This window comes from Scleropages formosus, chromosome 2 (assembly GCF_900964775.1).
Source record: "Scleropages formosus chromosome 2, fSclFor1.1, whole genome shotgun sequence".
Lineage (NCBI taxonomy): Eukaryota > Metazoa > Chordata > Actinopteri > Osteoglossiformes > Osteoglossidae > Scleropages > Scleropages formosus.
In genome coordinates, this window is record NC_041807.1 from 2,325,724 (window position 1) to 2,336,826 (window position 11,103).

The 11,103-nt window shown below is 38.3% G+C and overlaps 1 protein-coding gene across 1 annotated transcript; it reads right to left on the reverse strand.

The window, feature by feature from the left end:
* Nucleotides 1-2,782: 2,782 nt before the first annotated feature.
* Nucleotides 2,783-6,755, reverse strand: LOC108922713 (uncharacterized; the record flags this gene model as incomplete). Its single annotated transcript, XM_029249896.1, has 6 exons — nt 2,783-2,859; nt 3,269-3,328; nt 3,450-3,506; nt 3,798-3,899; nt 4,684-4,947; nt 6,671-6,755. Coding segments are annotated over 6 exons (645 nt in total), but the record flags the coding sequence as incomplete, so codon positions are not given.
* Between the last annotated feature and the right edge of the window lie 4,348 nt (nt 6,756-11,103).

Genomic DNA, 11,103 nt, shown 5'->3' on the forward strand with positions numbered 1-11,103 from the left:
CTGAATGTATAAAATCACGCATTAAACATAGTAAAATCTATACTGTATATTAAGATATAAGCAATCTTCCAGCTGCTTATAAATAGGAATTAATCAGTAATTAAAAATTTGCTGGAACCTGATTTAATGTGAGCAAGACATGGGAGAGTGAAATGGGAAATAATAGCCCTACTGAACCACAGTATAAGTGTCTGATGATTACAAATAAAAACACCTCCATCAAAGGCCTGTAGCAGAGTTCCTGCTACCATTGCCTGCTACAGGAGTATGTGAAGAGACGATGATGCTTAACCCACATGATCTCGGACATCTGCAATAGCCGTGACTATAGGCATACCTGAGTAACATGGAATTGTCTGCATAGTGATTTCATACCTCTGTAAAACAAGTTTTCAACTGATAGACATGTTCCGGGGAGCGCGGTGGCACAGCAGGTTTGGCTGGGTCCTGCTGTCTGGTGGGTCTGGGGTTTGAGTCCTGCTTGGGGTACCTTGTAGTGGACTGGTGACCCATCCTGGATGTGTTGCTGCGTTAGGGTCTGGTTTGCTGCGACCCTGCTCAGGACAAGAGGTTTCAGCCTGTGTGTGTGTGTGTATGCATGTTCCTGAGCAGCATTTGCAATTATTTGTAGCTGACACTTCTTGCACCCTCAAGATTTTTAGAGCAGTCTTAACACATGGGCATTGTTCTGTTGTACCAGGGCCCTGATCTGAAAATAACAGCTTATACTTAAACCACTTATCACTTGATTCTGCCATTGGACGAAGAAGCTACAAAGAGAAACCACATTCTCAGGACAGATCTAAAAGGTAGAGTTTATAGAACACAAACCGTGTGGTAAAAGGGTGCTGATCGTAGATGTGAGAACAAAGGAGATTTAGCTTTGCCGTGCTAGATCTCACAAATGCCTATGGCTGAATACCACACAAGCTGGTGGAGATGACATTAGCGCAATACCACACCCCAAGATGATCACAGGTCTCATTCTGGATTACTACAGACTTAAGCATGAGGTATCTTGATGGAGACAGCATTGTCTGCCCCAGGAGGTAGGCAGATTTTTTAGTCATCAAAGTCCAAATCTCTGGTACTAAGGAAAGGAAAGCCTACTGGTTGAGTCATTGTGCACATATAGATGCTGTATACAAATTGTGTATAATTCTGTGTATTTGCACAAAAATTGTTTGTTGCCCACATTGCCTCTTAGAAATTAGAGAGGCCGCTGGGGTGAGGTTCTGCTGAGCTGTGTTAATTTGCCTGGCAGAGGCTGTGCGATGCTGAAAGACTTAACGAACCAAATGACGGCATGTTAAATCATTACTGATTTAATGATGTGCATTGCAAAATATGTGTAATAAAATCAGTTCAACACTGGTAATTTTTTTAAATTTATTTAACTGACATTTTTGTCAAAAGCAATACATGGTGTTTGTTTTGTACACAAAGTAGCTGAATAATCCTTTATTAATTTATACAGCAAGGTATTCTTACCGGAGTTAATTTCGCTCTTTACACTTGTAAATATACTTCACTGTTGGGTTCACGTTGCCACCAGACTCCATGTGCTCATAACAGCTGGTTTGTTAAACTATATGTGGTGATTCACAAAGTTTTCAGAAGAGACTAAATTCTTGATACTACATACTACAATAGTTGATACAAATGAAACGGTGACAAAATTTTAAAGTTTAGTAGGTCAAGGGGGACAATACAAAAATATGTCAATACGTGTCAACAAAAGAAAAATGGCATCAGTAAAGAGTAGAAATGGTTGCAGGAGTGTTTTCATCAGAATGGTACTGCCATCTACTGTACATATACTAAGACAATTTGTCTGATGTCATATTTTCTCAAGGTCTCGCTTCCGCAAATGCAGTGGAAGGAAATTACATTTAAAAGACATCTTGTTATCCATAGTGAATTACCATTTTAACACAACTGAACAGAAAAATAAAATATACATATTGGAAAACTGCCAAATGAATAAGCTGAAAATAAATTTAAAAGTATCAAAGTAGGGGGTGCGGTGGTGCAGTGGGTTGGACCGGGTCCTGCTCTCTAGTGGGTCAGGGGTTTAAGTCCCGCTTGGGGTGCCTTGCGGCGGACTGGCATCCCGTCCTGGGTGTGTCCCCGCCCCCTTCAGCCTTACGCCCTGTGTTGCTGGGTAGGCTCCGGTTCCCCGCGACCCCGTGTGTGTATATGTATGTATATATCAAAGTAAAACTGAATGTAAAGGTTTACAGCATTTTCTGGGAAACATTCTGAAGAAAGTTTATTATAACCATTAGCAACATTAACATTTACTGCAGTAAAAATAACCACCCGGTTTTTGTCTGATTTTTTCTGTCGTCCATATCTCACTAGATGACTTTATTTTCTCAGTTATTCGACGGACCTGTTCAAGCAAACAGGAAATTAAAAATTCAGATCCAGAAGCACAAATAGGAGCTGACAGGTCAGCGAATGTTATGATTACTAGTAAGTTACCTGTGAAAGAGCACAGTTTTATTGGGGAAGAATATACTTCCTCATCTTTCTCCGGTGACTGTCCATCAATCTCTGTCATTTAATGCAAATTAAAAAAAGAGTTTAAAAAGGATGACATGAAGTGTTGAAAGTTCAAAGTTTATAAAATTTCAATGAAATATGGAACTGACAGAATAATGCATGTGTTGGTTGTGTGAGTTAATACAATATTTAAACTGGATAGTTAGTAAGAATAATGATAACTAGAATGTGATAAAAATGAAATATTTTGCATTTGATTAAATAAGGAATAACCCTAACCTTTATTGCTGTAATTTAAGTTCAAATGGGAAGTTACTGATAAAGCTTCATCTCCCTTTTCAGCATCCTTACCTAAAAAGACAAGTAGTGTAATGAGGAATATAAGCATGCTGTCGCTTCACCCTCTCAGATTTCACACTACACATGTTAATTTATTGCAACTTTCAATGACTAGTAGTTGTGATTACTGAGGGTGTCACATGATGTAAACCACTGTTGACCAAATGCACCAGCTGAGACCATACTGTTGTTTGTTAGTAGCAATGTTTACTAGCAAGTTCATTTTCTGGATGTGTAGAACAACAGAAGAATTATGTAACATTAGAAACTATATAAAGACTGCAACACTGGTGAAGGCTTTCAGTTCTGTCCAAATGAATGAATTGAAAAGCATTAAAAATCACTTCTGTTGACTTCACATATAAACTGTAGGGATCAGTGGAAAATGTTGGAACAAAGAGAACTGAAAAGAATGATATACCTCCATTTTCCCAGGGATGTATTAAATCATGAAACTCTTCATTAATTGGAATTATCTTTCCTATAGAAGGAAAGAAATCCTCAAAATCAGTGGGACTTCATACAGAATAACATATATGACTTAAATGTTAAAAGCCAATTTAAGTGGGTAACCAAATGAATAAAGGAAACCAGGCCCATACCTGAATTTAGTGTGCCAATGGTGAAAAGTTCCTCACTTGCTGGTTTCAAATTTTCGTCTTTTAATGTGATGGGGAGTGTGGAAATGTTGTTAGATGTATGTTCTTAACAGGTGCTCTTAAAGGGTAATGTACTTCTCTTTCATAAAGCTGTTATAGAATTTATTAATTTATTTTCAATTTCAAGGGCATGCCCTTGCTAAAGGTAAAAACGTCACCTTAATAATCTACACACGTAAAAAATTTATTTACATAAACTTCTCAATTCAAAGTTACTTCTGATATTAACTAGTACAATATTAAGTAGAAATAATTCATCCAAAGGCAATGACTATCAAGCACAATTCTCACCTGACTTACGGCTCATTCTCAACAAAATACACGCAAGGATAACTGCAAAAGGACCAAAGATGAGACATCCGGAGATAGACACAAGAATCTTCCTCTTTAACACTGTTGAAAGAAGGACAAACAGTGAACAATTTAAAATTGGAGCAGACAGAAAATGGGAGGAAACTGGTTTACAGAAACGCTTTGGTATGTTTTAAATTCTGAAAAATTCTACGCTTTCTACTTACATTTATTGATTTAGCTGAGACTTTCCTGCAAAGCAACTTACAATGTTAAGGTTACAATTATTTACCCATTTTTACATCTGGGTAATTCTACTGGAGCAATTTTTAGAGTAAGTACCTTGCTCAAGGGTACTTCAGCTGGAGATCAAACGTCCGACTTTTGGATCCAAAGGGAGTAGCTCTAATTATGACGCTACCAGCTGTCCCTGTGCAAAGAGGGAGCTTATGCACCTATGACAAAAACTTAGGAAACTCTTTTGAAGTAGCATGGATTCCTGCATTAACCGCTCCCAATGCGTGTGATCATCTAGCTCAGTAATATATAAATACAAAATGTTTCAGCAATACACACCCAACTACACTCTGTTTTTGCTAAACTCATTAGTGAGACATTACCCCATCTGCTCATCCATCTGTCTTCAAATTCTTCCAGATTTAAACTACATCAATCACATAGACAATACCCGTGAAAAATATGCTACTATGTTCTTAGAAACATGTATTTACTTAAGCAGATTGCTATGCAACATAAGCCATTACGTTTAGTAGTGGCATTCTTTGATATAGCTTAAAAAGACATAGAATATACTTACCGTGATTTCTTCTGCTGGACCTACAAAAACTGCATTTAAGTTTGGTCAAAAATTAAAAATCAAACTTACAGATGTTGTCCAGAGTAAGAGGTTCACTGGCCGAAGTGTGAAATGGTCTCTTTGTTGTGTTGCCCCTACAGGTGTACAGACCGGTCCCAGAGGTCACTGTGTATCTCCATCCTGTGTGGTTTTCTTGAAGCTGATTCCCATCTCTGTACCATGTATAGTTCCACTCAACTGAGCTCTCAGGAACATCACACCTCAGGGTCAGGTGATCAGTGGTGAAGATCTCTATCCATTCAGTCTCCAGAGTCAGTGTAGCTTGTGGGCGAACTGCGAGAGGCCATAAATGTGGTTTGTAATAATGTAATAATATTCTAAAGTGATTTGTAAGAAAATGTTACTTTCTATCTACAATATCTACTGTCTGTCTGTCAACTATCTGAATCCTTTTTCCAACATGATTTAAATGTGAGGATTGTTGCAGTGAGATATAGACTTTCTCTCCATGTTTCCTGATATGTTTCAGAGAGCAGGATGGCAATTAAATGATAATGATCATGGATGAGAAATATAAAGTACCCAAGAGCTACAGTATCTATTGCATGTAAAACTGACAATGTCAAACCCACAATGAAATTATCGCAAAATTATATTTTGTAAAGCTAAACACCAGTTTTAGTAACTGTTTAATATTACACATTTTAATAACAATTGCAGTCGATAGTGTCATGCAGTAGTTTGAAAGTGAGAATACAAACAAACTGTGAAGCATAAAAAGCTGGAAAAGCTGTGTGTGGTTAAAAGTAACTGAGTGTAATGTAACAGGTCACATAGGCTGCATAAAATTCATTGAGGTTGATGGCATTGCAGATTTTCAGGTAGAAAAAAGCATTATAAATGTTAATGAATGTTGTGCAGCTGTTCTAGATTCTAGACAATACTGCAAATGGGTTTTCCACTCAATGCATCAATAAATGAGCTTCTGCATCTGTGAGCACTTATGAAGCCTGTCCTTTGGAGGTCGGATACACCATCTATCATGTCCCCCACCAGTGAGCAAATGTTCCCGCCAGAGGGCTCCCTGTCCAGAAGATTAACCAGTACCTGTAAGCTGTCAACCAGTTTTTTTCAAGGTTCCGTTTCTCTCCAGGTGGTTGGATGTTTGCATCTATATGTTCAGAATGGTGCTGGTCTTGTGTTAATATTCCTTGCGATACACTGACAGCACCTTCACTCCAATCTGTCTGCTAAGTCCCTTTTACGGGTGGGATCCAGATCAAGACACGTATTGCAACCTACATCTCCATTCACATCTCTGGCTATGAGTGCTTTCAGACTCTCATGTCTCTGTCCCCCACAACGTAATGTCACTTCTGCCCACTGGAAGCCCTGTGCCTCCCCCTCCCAGATCTGCTGGAAAGGGTCACTAATTTTCTTAATCAACTCCAAGTCTGTGAAATGAGCTTTTGATTACAATCAGGTCTGCTCCCCATCTCCTAACTCTCTGCCATCGTCTCTACTTCAAATTTTAATTTATGTTACGCAATGATTTTTTTGTGAAGTATTGATGTAAATCTTGAAGGAATATTTGACTCCATCCGGTGCATCTATGAAAAGACAAGAATCCAGCTGCCACAATTCAAACCCTATGTACACTAGCAGTCACTGTTTAGTAGAGTTTCATATAGTAGGTTGAGCCAGACTGACACCGCTAAGGGACGAAAACCTTTTGTGTTTGAGATACCAGGCACATGTGTGTCTCTTTTCCAAAATGGCTCAAGCAAGCATCATATATGAGCTGTTTTACAGAATTAGGCCATTGTTTGGAAAAAGGGGATTATTTTCATTAACTGTTGTATTACTTTTTCGGTCTATACGAGAGCTGAGTATATTGTTACGTACGCAATGTATTCAAGCTGCTGTTAATTAGTGAAACTGTAGATGTAACTCGGTAGCATAATAGTACGGTTGCTTTTCCAAAGAGCAGTTTTGTGTTTATTTACAAAAAATAATTTTTGACTTTTGCGAACTTAAAGTAAAACACCGTACTCACCTGATACGTTCAGTGTCAGAGAGTCACTGTAGTTTGTGTAGAATGTCTCTGTCCTTCGTCCAGCTCGACACCAGTACTGTCCATTGTGGGACAGAGCAGCAGAGCTGATGGTGTAACTGGACCCATCAGCTGAGCTGCTGCCGATGTTGGACAGAACTGCGTGCTGTGTGTCTTTGTACCAGCGATACTGCCAGTCTGTAGAAAATCCCTCAACTGTACAGTTAAAGGTGAGCTTGTCTCCTGTGTAGATTTCTTCACTGGGGGTGTCCTGCTTCAACAGTGGCTTTGGAATGCTTCCTAAAAAAGAAAAACAGCTATTCTTTCAGCACATATTAATGTAACAGATATAAGGAATATTGAAATTCATTTCAGTTAAATTCCTTCCGTCTGTAATTTTCTCTTTAGATGAAATTTACACAATGAAATCACTAGATGAAAGAAAATCGTTGTAAGCCACAATAAAGTTAAAGCATGTGCTACGTAAACATAACACCAGTTTTGTACCTAAGTGATATATGATTACACTTTTCAGATAATACTGTTTTTCTTTGATACTGTCCTGTACAGGTGTATGTCCCGCTGTCTAACTGAGTAACAGATGGGATTGTAGATGTGTTTCCAGTCCTGTGTTCACTGAGTTCTTGTCTATTCTCTGTCTACACTGTAGTAAATTCCCTGCAAATTCATTCACCTATTTATACAGCAGAGCAAAGTACCACACTCGCTCATGCACCATGATAAACTATGAAATTACATCAGAAATTAAATATGGATTATTTCAGTATTACTGTACATTATGTTAAAGACCTGGCCTCTGAATATGAGAAGCCATAATACTGTGAGTCAAATATAATGTAAAGCACTTGATAACCTATACCTGAGCTTAATAAAAATTTCCTTACCTGAAACGTTGAATGATACATCATTACTCTTATCAGAGAATATGGTCCTTATTTCATACCATCCTTTACAGCTGTACTGACCAGTGTCAGACTGAATAGCAGAGTGTATTGTGAGTGTGTCTCCGTTCCTATTGGGAAGTTCCTGTCCATCTTTGGACCATCTATAGTCCCACTGACCAGAACTCCCCTGCAGATCACACCTCAGAGTCACTTTTTCAGAGGGAAACATCTCTGTCCATCCAGACTGCAGAGTCAACACTGCTTTAGGGAGAGCTGGAGATGTGAGAATAAAAAATTAATACTTAGGATTCAGTCATGAATCAGATTAATATGTCATTTGAGCAATAAACAGTCAAAACAGTGTGAAAAAATTACCAGTTATTTTCAGATTTAGGGGTTCTCTAAAGTTTGTATAGAACGGATCACTCCCTCTTCCAGCTTGACACCAGTACTGTCCACTGTGGGACAGAGCAGCAGAGCTGATGGTGTAACTGGACCCAGTAGTCCTGCTGCTCTCAGTGTTGGGCAGAACACTTTCCGGTGTGTCTTTGTACCAGCAATAGTGCCAGTCTGTAGAAGATCCCTCAACTATGCAGCTAAGAGTCACTGTCTCTCCAGTGTAGATTTCTTCAGTAGAGGGATTTTTCCTCATCACTATACTTGGGGTGCTTCCTAAATCAATGAAATAATAAACCAAAACATTATAATATGTCATCAAGTATCCATGTACCCAAAAGTAATATGCTTGGTTGTAACGAAGAAAAAGCTTACTTTTATAAGTCATAGGAAGAGTAAAGTGTGAGTACAAATTAACAGCTCAGCTAACACCTGTATGGAGTGAACTGGAAACACGAGTCAAAGTAAAAGAACCCACAAGTTGTGTACATCTCTGGGAATTGTTGCAGAAGAGCTGGAAATAGATGGTGAGTGACATTAATAACAGTTTCCTACCTGAAACCTTGAGTGATACATCATTACTCTTCTCAGAGAATATTGTCCTCTTTCTATACCGTCCTTTACAGCTGAACCGACCAGTGTCAGACTGAGTAGCAGAGTGTATTGTGAGTGTGTCTCCGTTCCTATTGGGAAGTTCCTGTCCATTTTTGAACCATTTATAGTCCCACTGACTAGAGCTCCCCTGAAAATCACACCTCAGAGTCACTTTTTCAGAGGAAAATATCTCTGTCCATCCAGACCGTAGGGTTAACACTGCTTTAGGGAGAGCTGGAGATGTGAGAACAAAGAATTACCAATCAATTGTATTTTAGGTATAGAGTAGAAGGTTAAAGACAACAACTAAAGTATACTAACAAAAAACTGAAGATATTTTCAATGGACTGTCAACAGCACCTCATGAATCTATTCCAAATGTATGAAATGTTATTAGATATGCATCTTTAGTGCAGGGAATGGCAATTGTGTCTTTAACCTTAACGCGATACTGTCTGATATTTGTATCAACAGAATACACGAGACATAGGGATGAAAATTGCATAAAATACTTAATATGAAAAAGAATGTCATATAACAGAATTGAAAAAAATTATCCCTGCAAGAATAGCAAATTATAATTAACATTACAACTGCACGACAAGAGATGTACACATATCCATCCATCCATCCATCCATCCATCCATCCATCATTAACTGTGTGTCTAACAGCAGGCTGCACTGGGACACACAGTCTGTCCCACATGCACTTTGCTTGAGACAAGGTAAACTCTAGATGTTGTGACAACCCATTGCAGGTCAATCATACACAGTCACACACCACAGGAAAACATGAATAATTTCCTACCTAAAACAACCAATGAGAGGTCATTGCTCATTATAGAAACAACCCTGTTGTGATACTCTCCTCTACAGGTGTATGTCCCAGAGTCTGACTGAGTAGCAGACAGTATTGTATATGTGTCTCCAGTCCTGTGCTCACTGAGTTCTTGTCTGTCTTTGTACCATTTATAGTCCCACTGACTAGAGCTCCCCTGAAAATCACACCTCAGAGTCACTTTTTCAGAGGGAAACATCTCTGTCCATCCAGACTGTAGGCTCAGCACTGCTTTAGGGAGAGCTGGAGATGTTAGAACAAAGAATTACCAATCAATTGTATTTTAGGTATAGAGTAGAAGGTTAAAGACAACAACTAAAGTATACTAACAAAAAAACTGAAGATATTTTCAATGGACTGTCAACAGCACCTCATGAATCTATTCCAAATGTATGAAAGGTTATTAGATATGCATCTTTGGTGCAGGGAATGGCAATTGTGTCTTTAACCTTAACGCGATACTGGCTGGTATTTGTATCAACAGAATACACGAGACATAGGGATGAAAATTGCATAAAATACTTAATATGAAAAAGAATGTCATATAACAGAATTGAAAAAAATTATCCCTGCAAGAATAGCAAATTATAATTAACATTACAACTGCATGACAAGAGATGTACACATATCCATCCATCCATCCATCCATCCATCCATCCATCCATCCATCATTAACTGTGTGTCTAACAGCAGGCTGCAGTGGGACACAGTCTGTCCCACATGTGCTTTGCTTGAGACAAAGTAAACTCTAGATGTTGTGGTAGCCCATTGAAGGCCGATCATACACAGTCACACACCACAGGAAAACATGAATAGTTTCCTACCTGAAACAATCAGTAAGAGGTCATTGCTCATTATAGAAACAACCCTGTTGTGATACTCTCCTCTACAGGTGTATGTCCCAGCGTCTGACTGAGTAGCAGACAGTATTGTATATGTGTCTCCAGTCCTGTGCTCACTGAGTTCTTGTCCATCTTTGTACCATTTATAGTCCCACTGACTAGAGCTCCCCTGAAGGTCACACTTCAGAGTCACTTTTTCAGAGGGAAACATCTCTGTCCATCCAGACTGCAGGGTCAACACTGCTTTAGGAATAGCTGGAGGTATGAGAGCAAAGAATGAAGGAGAAGAACTCCTGTGTATTATAGGAACATAGTAGAAGGTTAAACATTCAGACAACGATTTACAAAACATCTAAAAAAAAAACCCAGAAAATGACATGTGGGAACCTTAACTTGGAATTTCCTGATGTTTGCAGCAGTTTAAAGTTCAATATAAATTGAAAATATATTTATCTGCCAGTTTGCCTCTAAGATTTTTCTTTTATCTGAAATGGTCCATGTTCAACAAATATTTGAAATATAACAGACATAAAATTTATTCAAATATAAAATACGATTTTCAGCTTAGAATCATGATTACTGGTGTATTATAGTCTAAGACAAGGTTTAATTTGTGTCTGAAAAACCTGCCCTACATCACTGGGAATTAAGAAAAACCAATGTGAATGCCTTCTTTGATTTTGTTTTAGAAGAATTTTTCAAAATTTCAGTTTTCTCAAAAACCAGGATTTTAAAATTATAAATCTATTTCCTTGTTTGTAACTAACTGCACCATGGAAAATATAGTTATTGCCTTTGCATGGTACAGTACCATAAAATACCATAAAATAATTTAGAGTACAAAGCGTATAAAACAATAGA